Raw genomic sequence first — 26,310 nt, forward strand, 5'->3', positions numbered from 1 at the left:
TCAGTGACTACACATGTCCAGCATGGTGTTGGTCAATATGCAAAACTAAAGCAAAAAGATATAACCCTTGCCCTAGAAAAGCTTCTATTCTAAAAAGGGGCCTGAGTCATAATTTTATGGACACTGTAGAACTCAACCCCATATAAAAATATTACCAGAAGCAGCAATGTTAGATGAACTGTGAAGTGTGGTAAAAAAGAAGGGGCATTAAGAACATGAAGCTTCCTACGACGCGTGGACTAAGTGGGGCAGCTATTAAGAAACTCATTTGTTTTAGCTCTCCAGCAAAGGTTGAACTTCATCTTCGGAAACGTTACTGTCGAGCATAGCGAACCCAATTTGGCCTAATGAATTCGCCTGCATTGCCAGTACTCCTTCACAATGACACAAATTACATTTAAACCATATGGGGGATTTAAGGATTACTCCCTTCAGACAAGGAACTTTCATACTGGTCTTGGGTCCAATCAATTTCACGATGGCAGAGTTATGAAGCCCTTCGCTCCCAGCCTCACAAAGACTCCAGTGCCCATTCTGATCTGCAGATACCTTCCTAGTAGAACACAACAGAAACTATAGACTTACCCATCCTTTACTCATTCTAACTTTCTTTCCATCAGTAAATACTTATTGAGTAGCTAACTACCATGTTCTTTGGCTTATGCCACAGTAGTGGACATGGGGGATGGGATTGCTAACCCTGTCTCTAGGTGTAAGCACTAGAAAGAAAGCTAGTAATTGGGCTAAAAGTAGGAGGGATCATCAGACCCCGAGCCTGACACCCTGCACTTGTGACAGCTGCAGGTGCCTGCCTGAGTGGTTGGGGTATGTGACCCAAGTGATGGGAAGACACTCATTCATTTCTTCCACCAACAGTAGGTAAGCATGTCATGAATGCCAGCACCACGCTAGGCATTGCAGGATAATGCGAAGACCCCCATGTTTAGGAGCCAGATAAAACCAGGGCTCAAATCTGACTTTCAACTGCATGAGAAATGTAATCTTGAGCAAGTTATTTACCTGCACTGAGCCTATAAAATGGGGACAGCTCTCTAGGTTGTCCTGGGAACTGAATCAGGTAATATGTGAAAACACGTAGTGATGTGTCTGGCATCTAACAGATTATCAGTAAATGGTAGCCCCTTCACCCTCTCAATCCTCAATCTCCTCATCCCTACAATGGGATAAGGTTTTTGTGATGACAACCTCACCAAGTATCTAGGAAAGCCTTTGTGAACTAGAAAACAATGTAAAGATATGAATTTTTTTTTCATAGTCAGGAGGCAGAGGAGAGAAAAAAGGGCATGGACCTTTGTTCTTAAGAAGTTCACGTCAGAGGGCGCCTGGGTAGCTCAGTCGGTTAAGCATCTGCCTTCGGCTCAGGTCATGATCTCAGGGTCCTGGGATCGAGACCCACATCGGGCTCCCTGCTCAGAGGAGAGCCTGCTTCTCCCTCTTCCTCTGCCTGCCACTCTGCCTAATTGTGCTCTCTGTCTCTCTGTCAAATAAATAAATAAAATCTTTAGAAAAAAAAAAAGAAGTTCATGTCACAGGAGCCACCATTGTGTGGTGGCCTCGGCCCTGTCCCAGAGGTGCATGCGCAGACCTATCAGTCTTGAGAGGTTATAGTAATGGGGTGAGACTGGAGAAATAGCTGGGGCAAGACTACAAAGCCTTTATTTTGTAGGCACCGGAAGCTATGGAAATTTTTAAGGAAAAGGAATCTAAAACTGATATGTTTTTGGAAAGTTAACTGGCTGCCAGTGGTGCATCAAATAGCTTCAAGAAGGAGAGACTGGAAAAAGATTAACAAGGCTGCAAAAAAGGAATCCTTCCTCAGCTGGGGTGGCTCTGAGGATGCTGTCAGTGGGGTCTGGTGCAGAGCAGCTCCTCTGCCAGCCTCCTGCACAAGCTTCCACTTGAAGTTCCGAGGCTACTCTGAGCCCTATTGGGATTTCTTCCTCCGACATGAAGGCACCACCCTAACAACCTCTTTCCTCTGACCGCTTCTCCACACAGTGTCTTCCACTCATTCCCTCTCTTCTCTGAGGACTGTCCCCCACCCACCCCACAAGAGTAGACTCCTAGAGCCAGGAGGAGGACCTAGCTCCTATAGGACCCTCTTCTACTACAGGACCCTGATGCCAGGCCACGATCACCAGAGGTGGATGCCTGACCAAAGCTACATCACTCATACTTTCTCTCCCAGGAATCTAGAATTAGGACTCAAAAAAGTACAGATTCGATTCAGTTAGTCTTTGAACTGGGAAGATAGGTAATTTCAGGAGCTGTGGGGCAGGGACAGTCGTGTCATGAGAATATCCATATATTGTGACCGACGGCCACACAATATGTGAGAATACCTGTATGCTATGCAGGATACAACTCTGGATCACTTAGACATCTCTGAGATTTGTGGGCCAGTGTCAGATTCAGTAGACATAAGAATTAGGGAATGCGGTCTGTGAACACAAGCTGCTTGAGACTCCCTACTGGCACTGTGTTCTGGACTGGGGTGGTTTCCCATGCAGCTCTCCAGTCAGCGTGTACTGCAGCCAGCTGACAGTGTCACCCCAATTCAATTGGAAAGGTCACTCCTAACTATTTGGGGTAAGAGCTCGGTTTTTGAAGAGGGCATTTTTAAAAAAGATATATTTATTTATCTGAGGGGGGTGGGGGGAGAGGGAAAGACAGTCTTAAGAAGACTCTGAGTGGAGTGTGAAGCCCGATGTAGGGCTCAATCTCACAACCATGAGATCATGACCTGAGCTGAAACCAAGAGTTAGAAACTCAACTGAATACACGACCCAGGTGCCCCTTGAAGAGGGTATTTTAAACACAGAAAGATTGAGTATGAAGTATGGATATGAAGTAAATCAAACTCATATACTGTACAGATAACAAAATAAATCAGACTTGTAGTACTAATAATTTTGCAGTAAGTTTGGGAGAAAATCTAAGTATATTTGATATTTTAAGTATGTTAGGAGAATCTGGGATATTAGTTTATCTAATAGATTAGTCTTATATTCCCAATTTCTAATGTGTAGTTCTAACCTATTTGGACTTACGATTTTAAGTTTAAGGAGGTAAGAGAATTTTATCAAAATTATAAACATTGGGACATTCAAGAAAACTTTGTACCATATTTACAGTTTGGATTTTGAATCATCAGAGGCAGACAATTTGCTGTAGTGTTTCAGGGAATGGACTATAAGGCCCTACTGACAGGCTGGAAACCCAGCTCTGCCGGTCACTAACTGTGTAACCTCGGAAAAGTCATTTAACCACTTGGCACATCCGTGGCCTCATCTGTAAAAAATAGGGAGAATAACAGACCCCCTAGCTCATGTGTTGTCTGTAGGCACGGTTGCATGAGGTAATACACAGGAAGTTCTAAAACCAGAGCTGGTATAGGATGCCCTACAAAAGTGTCTGTTGTTATCATAATGAGATTATATGAGAACAACTTGAATACTTTCAAGATTTGCTTGTTAAACAAAGAATTTTAGAACTAAATCAGTGTATTTGATTTCTAAATTTGTATTCATAGGAGTTTGAGTAAATGAGTTTAGAACTAAGATCACATGCGTGCATACACACACACACACACACACACACACACACACACACCACGAACCGCCCCCCCCCCCAACTTACTCTGACAATTGAGTCAGCAGAGAGAGGAAAACAAAGCTGAGATAAACAGAGGGGGTAGACAGAGAGTGGCTGCCGAGGTTCCTCCCGTCTCAGGCTCGTGTGAGGCCCAGCTGTCCACTCTACCCTTGGCTTTCAGGAGACACCTCTGCAACCTTATGGCGCAGTCCTCTTGGCAACTCACTGTAGTGAGACTAGCTTCCTCTCACTTGCAACCACCTGCAGCTCTTCACAGTGTTGAGCTGGGCTCAGTGGTGTACGGCTCCCATTTGCTGGCTCTGAGCCAGGCTCCACCTGCTGACCCATCCAGGCAAGAAGAGGAAGAGAGGAAAGTCGCTCTCTCCTTTTGAGCAACCTCAGTCAATAGCAAGGAGACAGGCAGAGTTGGGTGACCCTGGGCAAAGTACCTAACTTCTTGGTGCCCCCACTTTCTCATCTTTAAAATGGGGACTGAAAATAATACCTATTTAGACTTATTGTGATCATTTTGCATATACACAAATATCAAATCATTATGCTGTACACCTAAGGTAATATGATGTTACATGTCAATTATACCTCAATTTAAACAATGCATCCTTTAAAGAGAGTTAAAGAAAGAAAGAAAATAATATATATTGCATGGTTTGTTGTATAACGATGAGTTAATAAATGTAAAGAACTTAGCATAGCTGGTTCTAGTGTCTTGTGAGCCCTACATAAGCCTTAGCTTTTATTATGACCCCGAATCAGTCTGAAACTATGTCGCTGTGTATCATACCTATCTATGGGTATATGGGTTTTAACAGAATTAGGAAATGTCCTTTAAAGAAAAAGAGAAATTACATTAAACTGTAAAGAAGGTACAAGGTCTGAAGATTTCCAAGGGCTCGATGGCTCAGAGCTGTGCAGAAGCTCAGGCTCAAAAAGATTCCTGGAGCATATTTTGAAATTAAAGACAAAACAGTGGCATCAGAGTGTGTACATCCTTTAGCATCTGTCAGCCTGTTGTCCATCTGTTTATCCACCCATGTATCCAGCAGTTACTACATAAACTGACTTGCTGCATTCATTTCACCAAACGCTGTGTACCATGGGAAGAGGGCAGACTCGAGTTGTCAAGAAACTTTTGGTCTAAAGAGAGAGATAGAGAAGTCAAAGAATTGTTATTAAAAAAAAAAAATGGAGTAAGAAGCGCTAATCTGGGAACTCAAGAGGGAGTTATGAGCTCCCAGAGGTGAGACAGAAGGTAAGGAAGGCATTCCCCACCTCCAAAATGCCATTCTTAGTTTATGTGGCTAAATCTAAAAACAATCTTTGAAGAGGCACAGGGCTTAGGAGGCCTTTTCCTACATACTGCACTTGTGATGAGGTCTTCTGTTTTATTAGCAATTACCAATATTTAACCATTTTGACCTGTAAAAATGGCAATTTACATGTTTCATATAGAATTTTTATATGTATCTTTTATTTTCTTTTTGGAATATCTTCAAGACAATTTTCATTTAACTCCCTAAGAAAAATGGAGGGAAATCGGAGGGAGAGATGAACCATGAGAGACTATGGACTCTGAGAAACAAACTGAAGGTTCTAGAGGGGAGGGGGGTGGGGGGGATGGGCTAGCCTGGTGATGGGTAGTAAAGAGGGCACGTACTGCATGGAGCACTGGGTGTTATACGAAAACAATGGATCGTGGAACACTACATCAAAAACTAATGATGTAATGTATAGTGACTAACATAACAAAATAAAATTTTAAAAAATCTACTATTAAACTCAGAAAAAAAAGAATATTCATTTGGCGCTAACAGAGTATTTTCCCATATTCTGACTATTACCAGAAACTATGTATGAAAACCCCTTGGTTAAAAAAAAAAAAAGTAAAAGGTAATTAAAAGTGGGTCTAAAGAATTGCTTGCTCATTTGTAGTTGTATGTTTCCCTCTTGTGGCGGAAAATGGAAAAACATGCACGATTTCTCACGACCTCACAAGTTGTGCGGCCTCTAGCGGCATCACACAACTCGAGGGGGCCCCATTCACCTCAAATAGAATGGGAATCATGCCCCCTGGAGTTCTGTGGTAGACAGTGGTTGACCCTCTATCACATAATTAAAACATGAAGGGATTTCTGGGCTTTTAAGAAAAGGAAAGGTATGGTAAGGTCATTCTCTATCTCATTATTAAGGATTTTTCCAACTGCACGGCCTGGCCAAACTAGGATGTCCAGCTGTAAAGGAAGTGAATGAAGGTGGCCACAAATGGGGGATGTCTTCTTCTGTGGATTTTTTGTGAGCCTAAGTTTCTATGAAATGGAGACAGTAAAGCTTCCTTTAAAACTTCTGAAAGTATATGAGAAAAGGCATGTAAAGTGCTTATCACAATGCCTAACCATTGAGTAGCAATCAATAAATGTTATCCAAACTACCAAAATCAGAAAGACATGTTGATAAGGACTGATCACATCCTTCTAACCCAGCCTCTGATCTCTAGAGCAGGTTAGACCAGGCAGGAAATAATCAATGCTATAGGTGGGGCTGGGTGGTGAAATGTACAATGGGCCAGGGAAAAGTTTGGGGAAAGGGACTCTACCGCCCCTGCTCTAACCAGAGGGCTTTGGAGTCAGATCGGGCCTGGGTCTGAATCCTGCCTTTGCCACCTCTGGCTGTGTATGGCCTTTCTGGCCTCAATTCTCTTATTTGTAAAACAGAGACAATGACACCTGCTTTAAAGGTTGTACACAGGAAAAAACCACAGTAGGTCAGTGTGTTGGGCAGTGTTCCAAGGGCTTTATAAGCATTAACTCATTAGATCTTCACAACAGCACTGTAAGATCAATGCTATCATTCTCAGCCCCATGTTAGGGACAAGGACACCTCGGGGTACAGATGATACAGATTTATCATCTCTCCAAGGCCAAATAGCTGGGAAACTGTGGAGATGGGTTTGAACACAGGCAATCTGGCTCCAGAGCCCACACTCAACCATCATGCTGTAAGCAGCAAATAATCAACAGCTTTTAAAACAGTAATCCATGGGGAGCCTGGGTGGCTCAGTCGGTTGAGCGTCTGCCTTCGCTTGGGTCATGATCCTGGGATTGAGTCCCACATCGGGCTCCCTGCTCAGCAGGGAGCCTGCTTCTCCCTCTCCCCACCCCCCACTTGTGCTCTCGCTCTCAAATAAATAAATAAAATCTTAAAAAAAAAAAGTCTACCTTGGGGCACCTGGGTGGCTGGGTCGGTTAGGCATCCAACTCTTGATTTCAGCTTATGATCTCAGGGTCATGGGATCCGGCTCTGCACTCAGTGGAGAGTTTCCTTGAGATTCTCTCCCTCCTCCTCTCCCCTCTCCGTTTCTCCCACCCCCCTCAACTTGTGCATGCCCTCTCTCTCTCCCCCTCTCTCTTTATAAAATAAATAAGTAAAATCTTTTTTTAAAAAAGGTCTACCTTGAGGAATGAAGCACAGTGGAAATCTGGGTTTTATCCCAACCCAAATAATTTTTAGTATCTTAGTGATCTTGGGCAAATCACTCACCTTCTATTTCCTTAACTGTGAAACGGGGGTCTAAATACCAGTGTCTTCAGAGTTGTTGAAAAGATTAAATGAGATCTTAAAGTATATGAGCTTTGGTGGCCTGCACAACCCACCTGCATTTGGTGGACAGAGCACAGGTTGTGAGTTGAAAACTCCACCCCCCCAAAAAATTATGTGGAATTCCTGACCCCAGATGCCTGTGAATATGGCCTTATTTGAAAAAAGAGTCTCTGCAGATGTGATAAAATTAAGATGAGTAGGCCCTAAATCCAATGACTGGTGTCTTTATATAAAGAGTGGGAGATTCGGGGACAGAGACAGAGGGGGAAGAAAAGCAAGTGAGGCCAGAGGCAGAGACAGGAGCTCTGCTCACGGTGACTGTGGCCACCACCAGAGCTGGACGAGGCAGGGGAGGACTCCCTGGAGCCTTCAGAGGGAGCATGGCCCTGCTGATGCCTTGATTTTGGACTTGTAAGCATCTAGAACTGTGAGAAAATAAATCTGTTGTTTTAAGCCACACAGTTTGTTGTATTTTGTTATAGCAGCCCTATGAGACTAATATTAAAATTTTTAATATAAATAAATACAGTTTTTTTAAAAAAGGCAAGCCCAGCTCCAGGGACAGCTGATCTCTCTGCAGCAGGGTGGCTGGTCTGAGGGAGAGGCCCTTGGATAGACCTCTCCCTCAGGTACCTTTCCTTTGCCCCAGAGTGCTTGGTTCTTATCACTAAATAACACAGTATGCGGCACGGCTTGGTATATACAAACAAGCCTCCTCCCTCGCGCAGTGAAGAGGAGAAAACACATTTTGTAACTTTGGTACCCGGAATGAAGAAGAGTGGACAGTCGCTAAATATTTGATGGTTGCACTTTTGAAGTAAGAGCATTCTATGACCTCTGTGACTAGAGTTTCTAAGGACAGAGGTGAGCTTTTCCAGACAGTTGCCCAGTAGGTCTCCTGTCCTGAGACCAACCTCAACTATAAAATTATTCCCAGCATCAGACGACTTCCCAAACCATAAGGCATCCACAATACAGCACACTCTGCCTGCGTACTGGCATCTTAGGTAATTTCTGCACACACAGACTTGTGCAATAACAATCAGGAATAGAGCTAGAAACTGCAACAGTGAAGGGAGTAGAGCTGGTTTAGGCTGTGTGGTTGAGGCCCAACGCTTGGGCTGCTTCCAAAAGGAGCCCTGTATCATTGCAGGCGGACAGATGGAGAGGGACTCATTCCTGGAAGCAAACTTCAGTGTTGGGGAGAAAAGAGGTGAGAGACAGTTGGGGAGAGAGAGAGACTAAAGCTAACAAGAGAAAAAGAGGCCCACCCTGCATCCCAGCCCTTCCATTAATATTAGGGTGACAGCTATAGGAAGCAGCACAGCTACACTGCATGTCTAATTTTTTTTTTTTTGTAAATTTTTGTGTCTTTAAATGTGTGCTTTAACTCAGTGGACTGTGCATCCTACATTCTACAATATGGATTTAGATCAACCAAGCCAAGGGAAAAGACTTGCCCTGATGACAACGGCGGGTCACATACAAACCACTGTAGGCCATATATTCTGCTGGTTAAAGACAGTCAGCAAACAGAGCTCTGATGCGTTATTGACCAAACCTTTTGGCCCAGTCCTCCCTATAAATAGCTTTCTAGGAGGGGGTGGGGGGATGGGTTATCCTGGTGATGGGTATTAAAGAGGGCACGTACTGCATGGAGCACTGGATGTTATACGCAAACAATGATTCATGGAACACTACATCGAAAAACTAATGATGTAATGTATGGTGATTAACATAATAATAATAATAATAAATAAATAAATAAATAAAGCAAGCTTTTGTCATGAAAAAAAAAAATAAGTAGCTTTTTAGCTTTGCTAACCTAAGTCTCCATCCGTGATACTCCATTCCTACCGGAGTCACAAGACAATTCTTAGGCTGCGTCTTAGGCTGGCCTGTGTGTAGAAGAAAGCATCAGGGGTGAAGGACCCGTGTGGTGATAACTCACCACTGGCTACCTGGCTGCCTCCTCCCTTCCTGCAAAACAGGAGTTATAAAGACTTCTATTTTAAAGTCTCAGCCTGTGAGCTTACTTTCCACAATGGCCTCCTTGTTTTTCCCACACTCCCTCTATGTAGAATGTCTCCACTTTTTCCTGGCTTTCTTTTCATCATCCTTCAAGACCTGATTCGAACACTTCTCCCCTGGAAGCTTCCCCTGATTGCCTCCCCAAGCCCCCCTCCAGAGGGCTCCCAATGGTACCCTAAAGGAGGCACCTGTCACACTCTATTGTAATGCCCACTGGACCATGAGCTCCACAGGGTGCTGAGACTGTCTCGATGTGCTTGTGCATACCCCAAATACACAGCACAATAGTGAACAATGACAGGATACTCAGCAAATGTCTGAGGGATGGAAAGGACCCCCTCAAATATTATTCAGGAGAAGTTGCTGGAGCAAGCAGATCCAACCATTTACTAGAACCGCTTTGCTAAAACCCTAAGGTGGGAGGCTGGGGTGGGGGTGGCGCCCGGGTGGCTCAGTTGGTTAAGTGGCTGCCTTCAGCTCAGGTCATGATCTCAGGGTCCTGGGATCAAGCCCCACATCGGGCTCCCTGCTCAGTGGGAAGCCTGCTTCTCCCTCTCCCTCTGCCTGTCGCTCCCCCTGCTTATGTGCACTCTCTCTCTCTGTCAAATAAATAAATAAAACCTTTAAAAATAAAATAAAACCCTAAGGGGGAGACACCAAGATTAGCACTTCAGCTACTCAGGGACAGTTTTACTTATTTGGGGTTATTTGGGTTATTTTGGGTTCTTTGGGCTACTTGGGCTGGTTGCTGTGTTCTTTTGAGATGAGATAACTAAGTATCAGGCTGATAATGTATTACTGGAAGCCTCAAGTTATGTAGAACTGGTGTCCCCCCCCCGCCCCCAAATACACACACACAGGCCCTGGGCATGAACCACTTACTCTCTGTAAGAAAGACATTTCTGTTCAGAAATTTACAGACCAACGGGTGTGGAGCATTTGATAGGTCACTGACAAAGCTGAGAAGTAAAACTGAGAAGGTGGGAGCTGGCTGAGGGACCCTTAGCAAAGAGAAGTTTAAAGTGTCTGTATTTCCCATCAAAATTCCCACTAGCAATGTGCTTATCATGACTACGTGTGAGGCATTATGCTAGGTGACTTCCGACACATATCTTATTATTTCCTAAACATACCTCCATGATTAATTATTTTAATTTTATAAATAAGCTAAAAAGAGAGTTCAAGCAGTTTTGCCCAAGATTAAACTGCTAATAAATAGCATATCCAGGAATCATATTCAAGTCTTTCTGACATCAAAAGCGTTTAAACTGCCACAATATTCTAATGTAAAAGAAGTCGTTTTGATATCCCACTAAGATCCTCAAAATGGCAAGATATCTTCACTTTCTGGTTATTCGTTAGCACATCTGGGGTTTGGACTTTGAGAGATGCTAGATAAAATCACATGTGGAGATTTGTTTTGGCAGGAGGCGCACATCAGTCCAGTGGGGTGACCCTCCTGAAGCAAAGGTGGAATTTCAAAACAACCATCATAACGCATGTTTGGGTTGCATCTTAGAGTTCCCAAACCCTTTGTGTGTCCATTACTTAATCTTCATAAAACCCGCTGATAGGACAGGTATTAGAATTAATCCTATTTTACAAATGAGAAAACTGAGCTTTACGTCAGTTCAACAGGCTCCATGATATTGTACAGTAAGTTGTACCACTGAGATTTGCACCAAAATCTTCAATTCCAACCCATCACTAGGCACTGAAGTCGTTTGGTAAGATTCAGGGAGCCACCATGTGGCCTGTCTTCCATCTGGCATTATGTCAGACGTCTACAGAAGCACTGTGGATTAGAGTTCTGGAATCTTCTCAACAATTATTCCCAGACTTTTAAATAGAACAAAGATATTAGCCGCATGCATTAAACCAGCGACCGCTGCCTGCCTCTAGCCTTACTTCACTCTCAGCTGAGGTCTCCCTCAGCAGAGACGCACCCTTGTTCTCCCCTCCCCGCTCAAGGCCGGGCTGGCTGCTCGCCTGTGTGTTCCACGATCCCCTGAACTTCTCTCAGACAGCTGAAGTGGGTTGAATGGTAGCCACTGCCACCATCTCCCTGCAAAGGTATGTCCACCCGGAACCTGTGAATGCGGTCTTGCAGATTAATTAAGGATCTCGAGCTGAAACCATCATGGATTATCTGGGTGGGCCCTAAATCCAGTATCAAGTATCCTTAAAACAGATGGAAGAAGAGAAGACAGACACATGTGAAGGCAGGGGCAGAGACTGGGGTGATGAAGCCACACACACGTAGGACACTTGGAGCCGCCAAATGCTGAAAGAGGAAGGAAGCACTCTCCCCTGCAGCCTTCAGAGGAAGCACAGACCAGCCAACACCTTGATTTCCCCATTGTGAAAAAATAAATTTCTGTTCTTTTAAGCCACCTACTTTATAGTCATCTGTCATCAACCATAGGAAACACACTAGCATTTGCACCATATTTTTGTGAACTACCTATGGATGCTCCTCGACTAGCATGAGCATCCTGAGAACAAAGACTTTGTCTTACTCACCCCAGCATCCCCAGCCATCTCACACAGTGCCTGCACATGCAGAATGCTCAACAATGCTTGGTGAATGAATAAATCCAGGCAGTCCAGGAGGCTTACAGCAATGCCAGCATACATTCCTTGCAGCTTCCCGTCAGCAGCATGACATTAGCCTGGTTACCTGGGCCAGGTAACCGTTGCACAGATCCGCCCTAAAATAGCCATCTTCGACTACCCACTGGTGCCTCAGAACTCCCAACAAGGTAAAGGCCTCAAATCAATGAGCCTGTGAATCTCTGCCTCACAGACTAAATTCAGGGAATAATGTATGGCTACAGACAGAATAAGACATCTATGTGGTGGATATGGTGGCAGACACAGAAGATCTCCCCTCTGCCCTCCAATGGCCTCGGCGTTTGGAAGAACCATAATAATCATCAGAATCATCCAAATCTTCCATTTACTAAAGATAATGTCAGGCACTATGTGAGCACTTCACAAATTTTGCTTCATCCTCACACGAACGTTTCAAGGCAGATATTATTACTCTTCTTATACCAAATCTACACATGGGGGAACTGGCTATGGCAAACCGTGTGATCATGTTTTTCTCATGGATTTGACTACATAGGGCTTGGTGCCAACTGCGTGGCCCAGTTCAGAGAAGCAGTCTGGCTTTTGTAACAGGTGCCAAACTTACTCCCAATTCCATTTGAGTTTCCTACACTTACTTCCCATTTGCTTCATTTTTAAACATACTTCATTTCATTCTGCTCCACAGAATGCATTTCTCAGAGTCCCCATGAGGCAGTGTAACATAGTTTTATGACTAAAGCAAAAGATCTTTCCCCAACCCCACCCAGTTATGCCATCCCAGCTCCCTTTTCTGGCCTCTGTGCAACATGGGCGAGCTCTTGGAGTCAGGTGGGCACAAGTTTAACATCTAGGTTTCTGGTTTCTGTGGCTTAGAGCTGACAGGACTCTCATCCTAGGTCAGGGCCATTTTGTCTTCTTGTGTTTTAACAAATCTTCTCATGGCGCACGATTTCTAAATGCCTAACCAAAGCATGTTTAGATGTCTACCAGAGTGGAAGAGAACCGTATCCCCAGGCCACCATGGGCATTTGCAGAAGAAAAGCAGAATGCCAGAATCTCCCTCAGCATGAACTGCCTTCTAAGACCTTTTCTTGATAGGGCAGTGTTCTTGAACGGCACAAAATATGGTAACTCATTTTAAACAGTTATGCCAGAGTATTTTCATTTAAATTAATGCTATCTCCTTCAAAACAATCATCTTAGGAAGCAACATATTTATTCAAACAGTGCTCACACTGCACTAACATTTCTGGAACTCTTTCTCAGCAACTGTCTTAACAGTCTGTGGCACTTCCTTTGAAAGTCTTCAGTCATAACAAATTTCATCCTCTGAGAATAGGTTTGAACTTTGGAAAGAGACAAAAATTGGCTGGAGCCATGTCTAATGAATAAAGTGGGTGATCAAATCTTGTTACATCGTTTTAGGTGAAAAATGAGGCATGACTATAAAATAATGTGACTGGTTTTCCTAGGTGACCCATAAACCAACTGGCTGAAAAATAATTCCCATAGAGGAGTTTCAAAATGCTTTGAGCACTAGACACATCAATGGCATAAGTGTACGGTTCCCAGAGTGGTGATTTGGCAGGGTACAATACTAATTTGGATATATAAGTTCAAATATGTTTGTAAAAAAAGAAATCTGATTGCTTACACTCATGAAAATGAAGAAGCAATTCTCCTGGAGAAATTTTTTTTTTTTTTTTTTTGACAGACTGGTCTGCTTTGGAGAGGGAGCCTGCTGAGAAAAACCCAGTGGTGATTTTCATTTTTTGTGTCAGTCCTTCCCCATCCAACCAAAGGCTCCTTGAGAAAGGGGACATCTTCATCTCTGTGTCTCCAGTGCTCAGGACAGCACACACAGAAGCATGGGACACTAACTCCACTGTTCTTGACACAAACCCTTTGACTTTGCTTCTCGTCCTCCTGGGGCTTCCCTTGCTCAATGTAAATTCTTCTGACTAGCAACCGAAACTGGGCCATGTAAAACCCATCCACACAAATTTATAGAGACCTAAGGTAGACTAGTGGTTGCTTAGAGCCAAAAGCAGAAAGGAAACAAGAGGGACTGACTGCTAATACACGGGGCTTCACTTCGGGTCATGGAAACATTCTAAAATTAGACTGTGGTAACGGTTGCACAACTCTGTGAACACATTAAAAGGTATTAAATTGTACACTTTAAATGGGTGAATTGTGCGATATGTGAATCATATCTCAATAAAGTTAGTTTATTTAAAAAGCACAGGAATGCTTGTGCCTTGGTTCCTTTCTAAGATGGTGGTTTGAATAAATGAATAGTCAGGTTCTCTTCCAAAACTCTAGCTCCCTATATAAAATTGTTTCTGTCTTCTTCTGTAACTCTATCACTTGAAAATGGCTTCGTGGTTTTCACCAGATTTGGAAAGCATGTTTAGGATAGTGAGGACTGCTGAGTGTCCCCCAACATCAGTTATCCCTTTCTGACACACCCAATGTTTAGCCTGACACATAGCACCCAGAATAACATGGATAAATCCCAGCCTCCTTGCTGCTAGAGGAGGCCTTAGACTAAGTTTTGGCACAGAGGACGTGAGTAAAATTAATGATGTACATTATCTGAGAAAGGTGTGCCTTCATTCCACTTCCTTCCTGTTGCCTGGAATGACCATATGGTGGTAGGCAGCCAACTTGGATCATGCAGATAAGGGCAACTCACTAGGGAAGGCTGAGCAAAAAAGAAAAGAAATACAGAATCCCTTATACAACAGAGCCACCACAGCAGCCTCGGACTGCCCACACCCAGTCTACTACAGAAAGGGTTCTATTACTATGAACTTTTGTTATTTTGTTTAAGTAACTTATTTTTGGACTTTGTTTTTATAGCCAAACCTATATGTTAACTAATGATAAAATCTGATCTTTTGCACCAGAACAGAAACTAAAATATGCAGCATCAGCATACCTTTTATGCCATGGTAAAACTGTTACCACTGCTACCCTGGAAGGCAGACTACTGGTCAATCAAACCTAGGCAAATGGGAGAAATTAAAAATAGGAGCGGCTGTTGGCTGCTTCTTGCCACAGTAAAGAGGAGCTCAGGCAACGACTTGCCAGTCCACAGGCAAAAATGAAGGTAAAGCTCCACTAAGAGAAATATCTTTGACTGCGTCCTGCAAACTATGTTGCCCAAGTCCAGTAATTTGTGACCTTGTAGAGCTGAGATGACCACTCTTTATGTACCCAAGCTAAGGCAGCTCCTCATGAAGCAGCAGGTGTAGAACAAAGGGCTGTGGCCTCAACTCCTTCCCAGGATTCTTCGCTAGACAATGAAAACTGACCCACCAGCAAAGATCTGATTAAGGATACTGCTTTCTTACTCAGCCTAGCTTTTCCTATCTCAAGGCAGACATCAGTGATGGAGATTTCAGAGGAGGGACAGAGCATAGAGGCCAGAAAATAAAAGCTAAAGTTTTCAGGCTTGGGGCGCCTGGGTAGCTCTGTTGGTTAAGCATCTGACCCTTGATTTAGGCTCAGGTCATGATCTCATGTGAAATCAAGCCCCACATCGGGCTCCGCACTCAGCATGGAGTCTGCTTGGGATTCTTTCTCTCTCTCAGCCTCTGCCCCTCCCCCCAAGCTCTATCTCTCACTTGCTCTCTCTCAAAATAAATAAATAAAATCTTTGCAAAAAAAAGTTTTCAGGCTTAAAACCCTATCTATGTGAGAATTTTCCCTGTGGTTATCAGTACATGGAACTGATCAGAATAGGCCAGAAGCAGCCTCATAAGCTTTAGAAGTAATTATACAGTGAAACAAACCAAAAACTTGGTCTGCAAAAGCAACCCCTGCCTTCATACATCCCCCAACTTTCATCAGCAGAAAGCAGGATGCAAAAGCTATGCAGATCCTAAAAAGTCTCAGAACCTACTCCGCAGGATCCAGGACTAAGTGAGCACTGAGGACAGAGAATAAGAGAGTCCCTCCCAGAGGGCAGAACCAGGGCTCCCTGTAGACCTACTCCATGGTCAGGGCAAAGAGTCTGCACTCCCCACCAGCAGCAGGCTGGTGACTGCTTTACTTATATAACTATGTAAGTATATACATATATATATTTGTTGGAAGGAATCTGAGCCGCTGCCCCAGGGGAAGTGATGTGTTTTATGGATGGGAAGAAGAGTGGGACATGGTTATCTGCACGGCCAAAGAGATGGCCCATGCAGAGATTTCTACCTGCAACTCCTTTTCTTAAGGTAACAGAACGACCCATTTTTTGCCAGCCACATGCCTCCCAATATAAAGTCTACATATTTTGCCCTTCTTGCAGTAAGTATGGAAAATCTAATCAGTGGATTGTGAGTAGCAGTGAAGTGTGCAATTTCCAGACTGTTTATAAAGGGAAAAAAAACACTTTGCTCAATCTTTTTTCCTGTGCTCACTGGCAGCAAAGCGGTTGTAGTTATGGGGGCCCCTGCAGCCAGATGGGCAAAGGCAACACCTTCAAGACAGCAGAGCCGCAAGACTGAAGGAGGGTGGGTCCCACGGATCTACCATACTAGTCCTGGCCTGCAACACCCGGCCTATTTCATGAGATAGAGAAAAACTTCTATTTTGCTTAATCCACTGTTGTTTTGAGTTTGTGTGACAACACCTTGAACCTATGTAATTGTACATATTTTTTACTTAAAATACAGTCTACATGGGGCACATCAAATTCACTTTGGGAGGCAGTTAAAATGTCATCTTCTAGAGCCTCCAAATCCGAGCTACGATAAGACACCGGGCCTTGACGGGAACTCTAACAGAGATTTCAGATATGGGCCGAGGAGAAAGCCACAGGGCCCAGGGCTGCATGCTGCATGTGCTGAATTATGAATGCTATCCTTCTTATATGTGCAACTCTGAGTAGCAGCGGGAATGTGCAGTGCTACACAGAGTGAGAGGGGGAAAGAGTCAGATTTAGGTCAGTGAAGCTAAGAGAGAGAGGCTCCTGAATTTGGCTAAAGTATTTTACATAACAAAGGCTGTTTCGTGGCTAAGTGTTCCACTCTCAACAACAGTCCTGTCCATTCCTCCATCTAACCTCTTTCTGCTACGGAGCCCCTCCAATAAAGTGGCCTCTTTTCTGTTCACATACTCCCCACTCTTCAAGACACAATTCAAGTTCCATCACTTCTTTCCCCAATCCAGAATGTTCTCTCCTTTATCTGCACGCAACACTTTTTCTAATCCTATTCTTTGCACGAGTATGTATTTCGTGTCCTATCTCCACCATTGCACACTCCAGGATGGAAGACAACACTACCCTATCTATCCTGGTATTTAATAACAATTCCAACTCAGAAAGTATAAACAGGGGGAGAACAATCATTCATAAGCCCAACATAATTAAAGGACTTTTTTTTTTAATATGAGTTACACCATATTAAAAAGTGACCCAAAGATGATTCTCTGCCAAGTCATCCTTGCCCTAAGGATATCAGGTTTTAAGTAAGGGTAGCAAGGTGCCTCTACCTAACACCAGTTACCTCAGAGTCCCAAAACAGTCCCCATCCTGCCTGGTATTCTTTTTTTTTTTTTTTAAGATTTTATTTATTTTTTTGAGAGAGAGAAAATGAGATAGAGAGCATGAGAGAGGGGAGGGTCAGAGGGAGAAGCACACTCCCCGCTGAGCAGGGAGCCCGATGTGGGACCCAATCCCGGGACTCCAGGATCATGACCTGAGCCGAAGGCAGTCACCCAACCAACTGAGCCACCCAGGCACCCCTGCCCGGTATTCTTTCATTCTCTTCTCAGAACTCCATCTAGAAACATGTCCCTTCACCTGTGTTTGCAGCTGGCCTCATGAAATTTCAGGAAAAGAGTGATCCATTCCAAATGGGAGACAGTGGAGTTCCCCCACTTAAGACTAAGTTCTCAAAGCCCCACTGGTTTGGTCTGAGAACCTGAGACCCTTAATCTCTGTGTCACGTATTTGATGCCCATTTTGGTACAAGCAGTACCTGACACTAAAAGGGGATCATTTGTTTAATGCAGGGGTTCTTAACTCAGGATCCTTAGACCCCACCCCCCTCTAGACCCCACTAATAGGTCCCTGGGTAGAATTCAATGGAGTCTGTGAGTCTGAATGGCAAAATAAACAAAATTTTTATCTTAACTAACCTCTAAATGAAATTTAGCATTCCCTTGAATTATGAATCCAGGCAATAAACCACAGAATTATTATTATTACCATTACTAATACCACCTGGGACTTTAGCATCAATAGAAATCACAGGTATTTTCAGGGGCACCTTGGGTGGCTCAGTCTGTTAAGTGTCCAACTCTTGATTTCAGCTCAGGTCATGATCTCAGGGTTTTGTGGGATCCAGCCTTGTGTCAGGCTCAGCAGGGAGTCTGCTTGAGATTCTCTATCTCCCTATCTCTTTGCCTCTCCCCCGCCCCCGCTCATGCTCTCTTTCTAATCTTTAAAAAAATCACAGATATTTTCATATCATAGTTATCTCAAAATATTAAGATTATAGATATATCAAAATATCATTTATACCTATCAGTATCTAGTAAGATAGTATTAGATCTTCCACTAAATTTTGTTAATGTGTCAATAAAGAAGCATATATATCTTGCTGTATCACAAATTTGGTTAATATTTTGATAATTTTATTTCCAATACAATTTTTATTTCCTTTGTAATTCTTTATATTTTATTTTAAAATAAAATTATTCTGAGATGGGTCTGTAGATTAAACAAAGGAATCCAGGGCACAAGAATCCCTGTAAATTGATGAAAGAAAACCTGCTTACTAACAAGCTCTCATGAAAGCATTTATTTTGCTGATGATAATGATGAACTATCCTTCAAAATATCCAAACATTCATTAACTTGTGACTTCAAATTCTTCCCAATTCCTAAGACTGGTCATTTGCAGATCACTGGGCCCAAGAGCAATTTTTAGAGAGTAGGAATGGTTTGAACTGAGTTGTCTGCACTGGTATCTCTTAGACTTCTCAGTAACCGAGGCCCATAAATTCCTTTCTCACTGTGCTAATCTGAGCTAGGTTTTTGGCACTTGAACCCAACTGGCTTCTGAGTAACATGGAATCCCTCTATATTGGCTGGAGCCACTGAGGGTAGAGGAAGGTGGGGGACAGTGCCAACATCTATGAACGGTGGGGAAGAAGTGTTAATATCCGCATCAGGTTAGGCCTGATTAACTTAGTGTCCCCGCAGCAGCAGAACACTGATAACACAAAAGTCCTGCCCCAGGCCCAACCTGAGGTTCCCTCACAAGGGTCATTCAATCAGCTACCAGGTGAGAAGGGACTGCAGGTACTTTTAAAACATATTGTTTCATTTAATCCTCAGATTAAATGGTATGTCTCATCATTTCCAACCTTTACAGACAAGGGGGAGGGTGGGGAAGGATCAAAAATCAACTAACTTGCCCAACAGTCTCCAACTCCTATATTTTTATTTCTTTCCAGCCTAGAATTCTTCTCCTCGACAAATCCACCTTAGCAATTCCAACTTGCCCTTCAAGCCTCAATTCAGCTACCACTTTTAGTGTTCTAAGACCTCAAAAAGAAACCTCTTACGGTTTTCTGATGCCTTAGGAAACATCTTCCTAATGGGTGCACAGAATAAGTCAAGATAAAGCCCAGAAGCTTAGAGGCACAGTTCAAAGTCCTGGCAGCTTGAAGCTGAGATGCTGAGTGGCTTGGTGAGGCCACTCTTGCTGATGCGGGTGGGTCCTTGCCGCTTCTCTAATGGCTCCCTGCACACCAAATGCTGACCTCTACTTTCACTTTTTGCCTTTTTTCATAAGAGCAAAAGTCCTTTTCAGATTTCTTTTGGTTTGCCATTTGCAAAAACAGGCATTTGACATAGGTCTTTCATAAAAGTGAAGTGGCATAAGACAAACTTTCAAAAAGCAGAGGATACCTCTACAGCCCTCCACGCTCTTCCCCCTTCAGTACCTGGCACATACCCTGAACAGTAACACCTAACGCACTGTACTTCTCTGTTTACTCTTGTCTACTTCCCCTTCTATACTGTTTTTGCTGAGGGCAGGAATATTTTGTATCCCAAGTACTTAGCACAACATAATAAATGTTTAAAGAGAATAAATGCATTGGTCACCCACTATACACTGGCTTTAAGTGCTGGAATTTGCTTATTTCTTTTTTGAAGATTTTATTTATTTGTCAGAGAGAGAGAGCACAAGCAGGGGGGCGGCGGCAGGCAGAGGGAGAGGCAGACTCCCCACTGAGCAGGGAGCTCTATGCGGGACTCCATCCCAGAACATGACCAGAGCCGAAGGCAGATGCTTAACGGACTGAGCCACCCAGGTGTCCCGGTATTTGCTTAAAGTGTATTCCTCACCCTTCACAATTCAGAGCAGTTAAACAAGGACTCACTGAAAGTTACACTGTCCTAGGTACTACAAATACAGATAAAACCAGATACTGTCTTAAAGAAGTTTACTTTCTAGGGGGTAGTGTAACATGTAAAGATTATTTCACTGGGATTTTATTAAACTATTCTAGAGGTATCTATGAGAAAGGAGTACCTCATAAGGGAATGAAAGTGGCAGAGAAAGGTTTCTGGGGAAAGTTTTTGGAAGACGCTACCTCAGTTGATTCACACCATAAGAGAGGAGTAGCATGCTTAAATCCCTGGTGAGGAGAGAGAGCGAGAGGGAACAAAAATCAGAGAGCAGAAAGCTGAGGACAGAAACCTATGGAATAGCTAGGGTGTGCACAGGGCAAGCAGTCCAGGAAGGAACTCTCAAAAAGTGTGAGTAGAATCAGGAGAGTGAGCACGGCAAGGGAAGGAGGACATTAAAAATGCAAAACCTGTAGTGCCAAAGGCAACAAAAGGCCAAATAAGGCCTTAAAAAGTATTCAATGGATTTAGCAACCAGAAAGTCATTAGTAACTTTGGCAAGAGCAATTTTGGTGGAATGGTGGAGGAAGCAGAAGCCAGACTGCAGTGAGGTGGTAAGCAAATGGGTAAAAAATCAGTGGTGGCCACTGGCCAAAAAGGGGAAAAGCAATAGGGCAGTAGCTAAAAGGGGATGAAGTTCTAAGAACATACTTTTTTAGTCCTAGCCTAATTTTTTCCTCTCCACCCCACATTACTCCCAATGGACAACTTTCCATTTGGACCTCTAAAATTCCCACTATATTGTCAGCAAGCTCCTTAAGGACAAGTCTTGTGTCTGAATTGTCTCTTTATTCCACACATTTCTCTGCACATGGTATAGGTTCAATCTTTGTTGAATGAATGAATGAATGAATGAATGAAATGTATATTCCACATGGGTGATAAGGAATTGAAGGGCTCTACTGGGATACAGCTATCGTTTGCTCTTCTTTCAAGGGAATTTGGGTTGTCTGAAAACTCAAGAGCATCTGCTATCCAGAGGACCTTCTCTCCTTGATGCTTATAAATGTTTGACGCAGGGAGTCAGATGTAGCTTGGACCCAGGTTAGAATTTACAGACGACCAGAAAATAGATCTTTATAGATTCAAGGGTCCCTTTATTCCCAGAAGTTGGAACTGGCAGGTCAATGTTAGATTCTGGGTACTGCCACTGCAGTTCCTCTTTAACCTGCCTGGGCTTCAGCTTTCTCACTGGCAACCTGAAGATACCCATAATAGCATCGACCTCTTCAGGCCGCAGCATAAATGAGATACCACACGTTTAGTGCTTTTCATGGTGCTTGGCAAACTGACACTTATATGTTAAAGATAAAGTACTACTAAAATGAGTAAAAATATTACTAAAGGGAATGAGTTCCAGAAAAGCTGGGTAGAAGTCAAAGTTTATTTTAAATACAGAAAGAAAAACTCGTTAGAAAACTTTTTCTAAAAGTGAATGAATAATCAGCCCCAACTTACCTATTTCATAAATTCACCTTTTCATCTGTCAGGTTTACTTAAAAATCTATTTCAGAGTTTCATCTATCCGAGTGGACCCGTCCATAATGTCAGTTAACGGTCCTTAGCTGGTGGGGAAAGTGGGGAGGGGGACGAGCCAAGGTGTTGCATTAATTTCCTGGCCAGCCTCTAGGGCTTGCGTAAGAGTGCCCTTGGGTATGCAGTTTCTGTTCTAACGAAAATTCATCTCCAACTCCTGGATGGAACAGATCTAGAAGCACCGCCGGGGCAAAGCCGTTTCAAAAGCCTGCGCCCCAGCAAGCAGGCCCTGCAAGGGCAGGTGCTCTGTCCCAATGCAAACGAGGGAGTGGGGAGCGAGACTGTGCAACCTCCTTCTCAGCCCCGAGGGCCTCACGCGCCAGCTGGGCTGGCGCTCCCACCACCCCTGCCCCACGGCGTTGGCTTCCTGGAAGCGCCAGTCCCAGACCAGAATAGCAGGCAAACCCGCGGGATGCGAGGGGTTCTGAGCAGGGCAGAGGCCGTCTAACCTTTCCGGGTTAAGGTGACTGCACACTGCGCTGAAACCGTATCTTCAGTCACAGGAAAGGTGAATGTAAATGTCAAGAGGCCTCAGCGGGGGGGGGGCGGGGGGGAAGGGGAGGAGGGAGGGAAGGGGAGGGGGAGAAAGAAAGGCGGGGCAGGAGGCGGAGGGTCAGTCCTCCCAAGGTCAAGTCCCGCTCGCCCGCCCCGGGGGAGTTGACCGAGCAGCTCGGCGGAGCCCCGTGGCCACCTTCCAGCACACAGGGACCTCCGCGGGGCCTCCGGGCCGGGAAGAGCGAGCGCAGAGAGTCGGGGGTGGAGACTGGGACTGCCGCGCGGAAGTGGCCGGGCCGAGCGCGGCCGGGCGACACCGGCCGCACGTAGCGCACGGCCTCGCGCCGGGCGCACGCCACGGAGGAGTCGGCGGGTCCCTTACCCCGTTGGCGGCGGCGATGCGGACGATGAGCTGGATGGCCTCCTTCATGTAGAACCTGCCGTCCCCGCCCACCACTAGGGTGGCCTCCTGTCGCTGCGCCGGCTCCACGGTGGAGATGATACTCTGGATGAAATTCTCCGCGTAGTTGGTGCTGCTCTGAAACACCTTCACCCGCTTCCGCAGCCCGCTCGTGCCCGGCTTCTGGTCCGGGTACGCCTGGGTCTTAACCGTCACAATCTTCACCATGGTGGCGACTCGCTTCCTGGGGCCGGAGCGGACTCTGCTAACCGAGGGCGGCCGGAGCTGTGGCTGCAGCTGCTCTGGGGTGAGGGCTCGGACGGGGTAGGGGCAACGCCAGCTCTCTCGCCTGAGCTCGGCCCTCTTCCTTAAAGGGACAGAGGACAGGGCCCTCCCTCCGCTGTTGGCCCCACTTTTCAGGTCGGTGGGTAGGGCAAAGGAAGAGCCCACCTCCGCGCCTCTAGTGCAGTGGGTGGAGCCTCTCTCATTTCCCCATCCCACCCCACCCCCCGTAAGCCAATCCACTATAAAATGAAATCCGCTGCTCCTCCCCTAAGTGGAAGAGCAGAACCTGGGTAGGGACTCTGTCGTAGGGCAAGAGTTGGAGAGGGAGTGGGAAAATTGCAGAGTATAATGATTTCCTGCGGTTTGACTAGAGTATCATGTGTAAATAACTTTCTGGAAACCTGTTCTTAGGGATAGAAGTGCCAGCCTTAGGTAGATTCATGACTCCTTACTCTTTATATTCTCCAAATACTAGGGTATTTGTATCAGCAAAACGAGTCAACTCCCAAGGTCTAATTCGACCTACTACTTTCCCTGCGTTTACTGATGGACCGAACGCTTTACTTGCATGGTTAGGGTGGGTATACTGATAACTAAGGTTGATTGAATATAATGTTTCTAATCCTTACTGAAGTACAAGTTTTATTTTTCCCTATTTCATGCTTAAACAGATTCAAAAAATTAAATGGCTTGTCTAGCCACAGATAAGTATACGCCGGAGGCCAACTCAGGTGAGTGTGGCTCCAAAACCAGGGCTCTCACCATGATTTGCCTGCCATGTCACCAGGTTTGATAACTAGGAAATGTACAGGGAGGCCTTGATAAATATAGGTACAAATATAAGGTAAGGCTGAGTATAATTCATCATCAAAATAAGCCAGTTATTCATGTAACAGAAATTTGGTGAAGAGATGAAGAAGGCCTGAAAGAGTTCATGGAGGATAGAGAGTCAACAAAAGAGACTTGATTATTAAGTAGGAATATTGATACTTTCCTTTTGGTTTAGCATCCCCCTTGATTTGGTGAGAGTGACTGCTCTGCTCAGGAAATGTGTCATTTCCAGAAAAGCCACAGCTTTTTCCCCCTGCTTATGAGATGTGTGACCTGGAGAAAGTAACTATGGGCATCCATCTCTTTACTATAAAATGAACATAAAACTTACCTTAGAGTGTTTCTGCAAGAATTAATGGGGGTTTGTATGGCTGTATTTCTCAATCATGGATACACAGTGGAATCACCTGAGACACTTTTGAAACTACCCAGGCTCCAGTCCAAACAGATTAAATCATAATCAGCTGATGTAAGTAAATCAGCTAGCATGGTGCCTGAAACATAACAGCCCTCAAAAAATATCAGGTCCCCTTCCCTAATTCCAAAACTATAGCTTATCTTTAGCCTGTGAATTTGAGTCTGTTCATGCCACTTTAATGGTTAATTGGTATATCTTGATCAAACAGAGAGTCTGACAGATGCGTATAGCTGCCGATTCTCAGACTTCAAGTGTTGATATAGGTGTTATATAGATATAAGTGTGGGGTGTTTTTTGTTTGTTTGTTTGTTTTTAAGTAGACCTACTCCATGGTCAGGGCAAAGAGCTCTGAGAGAATAGGTAAATTATAGATAATCTCTTACAAGAATTTTCAATTATTTGTAGCTGGCAAATAACTGATGATTCCATATGAATCCATACAAATTAATGCTGAGCAATATTGCAAATGTCATGTTAGTTCATTTGTTAAACCCAAATCACAGGTTCTTCCTGGCTGCAGATTTTGTTCATTATGTTAAATTTTGATTTATTTGTAACTTACTGAAACAACTAGTTCCTACATATGTAAGCCATATGAAACCATTTAATGTCCTTTCTATTTGTATCCATAAGTCATTCAGGTTTTTAAAATTTTTATTTGAATAAAAGTTCATGGATATCTAGAGTCTCTGATCCTGAAATTAAGTTTGTTCCTGTGCCAAAATAATAGTTTCTGAACTCATGTTTCAATGTCAAATGGTTATTCACGAAACTATATGTGAAAAAGATTGATATATAATAAATGGGGCTTTTCCCTTAGAATTCATTTTTGGAATCTACTATAAAGGATATCAGTCTGAATTAATTTATATGAATATTTTATATGCAAATATTAATATTTGAAATGGCAAAAAGATAAGATTTTTAAAAATACAGATTATGAAGGACATTTTTTAAGAAATAATGAATGTCTTTTGTTACCCCATTTCACCAGTATTCTTGACTATGGAATCAAGATGCTGTGGCAGGCTCAATAATGGCTGCCTGAGAGAGATCCACATCCTAACTCCTGCAACCTGTGAATCATATGGCAAGAAAAGGACTTTGCAGATATAATTAAGGATCTTGAAATGCGGAGATTATCCTGGACTATTCAAGTGAGCTCTAAATGCAATCATAAGTGTTCTTCTAAGAGGGAAGCTGAGGGAGATTTTATTACAGAAGAGGAGAAGACAATATGACCAATGAAGCAGAGACGGGGGTGATGCAGCCACAAACCATGGAATGCCAGCAGCCATCAAAAGCGGGGAGAAGCAGGAAATACACTCTCCTCTAGAACCTCTAAAGAGACCACAGCCCCGATGACACCTTGATGTTAGCTCAGTGATACTGATTTTGGACTTCTGACTTCCAGAACTGTGGGAAAATTCACGTTGTTTTAAGCATGGTAATTTGTGGTAATTTGGTTAGAGCAGCCATAGGAAACTAATACAAATACTTTGATTTTATGAGGGAGTATGAGTCAGGAAGCTCAAACTCATGTCCTGATTCCCTAGAAGCCTAAAGTGTGATGTCAGGTGGTAAGAGAATAAGAAAAAGAAGGCTATATTCTAAGTCTCTACCAGTGATTTAATAACAGAGGAAAGTATATCAGGTATAGCACAAGAAAACGAAATCAAGAAATCATGGAGGTAATTATTTCCAAATTATTTTGCTCAAATGATATGAATAAATTAAAAGGTTTTTTTATTTTATTTTTTCTTTAAATTTTTTATTATGTTAATCACCATACATTACATCATTAGTTTTTGATGTAGTGTTCCATGATTGTTTGTGCATAACACCCAGTGCTCCACGCAGAACGTGCCCTCTTTAATACCCATCACCACGCTAACCCATCCCCCCGCCCCCCTCCCCTCTAGAACCCTGTTTGTTTTTCAGAGTCCATCGTCTCTGATGGTTCGTCTCCCCCTCCGATTTACTCCCCTTCATTCTTCCCCTCCTGCTATCTTCTTCTTTTTTTCTTGAATTGGCTAGGAAGTTTCATTTACTGTGTAGAATTGG

General features: G+C 43.8%; 1 protein-coding gene and 1 long non-coding RNA gene across 2 annotated transcripts in view; one reads left to right on the top strand and one right to left on the bottom strand.

Moving 5' to 3' along the window:
* The window catches only part of PGM1 (phosphoglucomutase 1), a 60,772-nt gene extending 37,609 nt beyond the window's left edge, over positions 1–23,163 (bottom strand). Inside the window, exon 1 of the mRNA XM_028106818.2 lies at positions 22,695–23,163. Within this exon, the coding sequence (XP_027962619.1) occupies positions 22,695–22,940 (246 nt within the window). The 5' untranslated portion in view covers positions 22,941–23,163. The remainder of the gene's footprint in view (positions 1–22,694) is intronic.
* On the top strand, positions 22,426–26,000 carry LOC114212097 (uncharacterized). Its single transcript, XR_003609901.2, has 2 exons — positions 22,426–23,019; positions 25,241–26,000. It is a non-coding gene; the product is annotated as an uncharacterized LOC114212097 (long non-coding RNA).
* Positions 26,001–26,310: the final 310 nt, after the last annotated feature.

Source organism: Eumetopias jubatus, unplaced genomic scaffold (genome assembly GCF_037043125.1).
Source record: "Eumetopias jubatus isolate StellerSeaLion01/CBP00866 unplaced genomic scaffold, mEumJub1_p1.0 scaffold_4, whole genome shotgun sequence".
Lineage (NCBI taxonomy): Eukaryota > Metazoa > Chordata > Mammalia > Carnivora > Otariidae > Eumetopias > Eumetopias jubatus.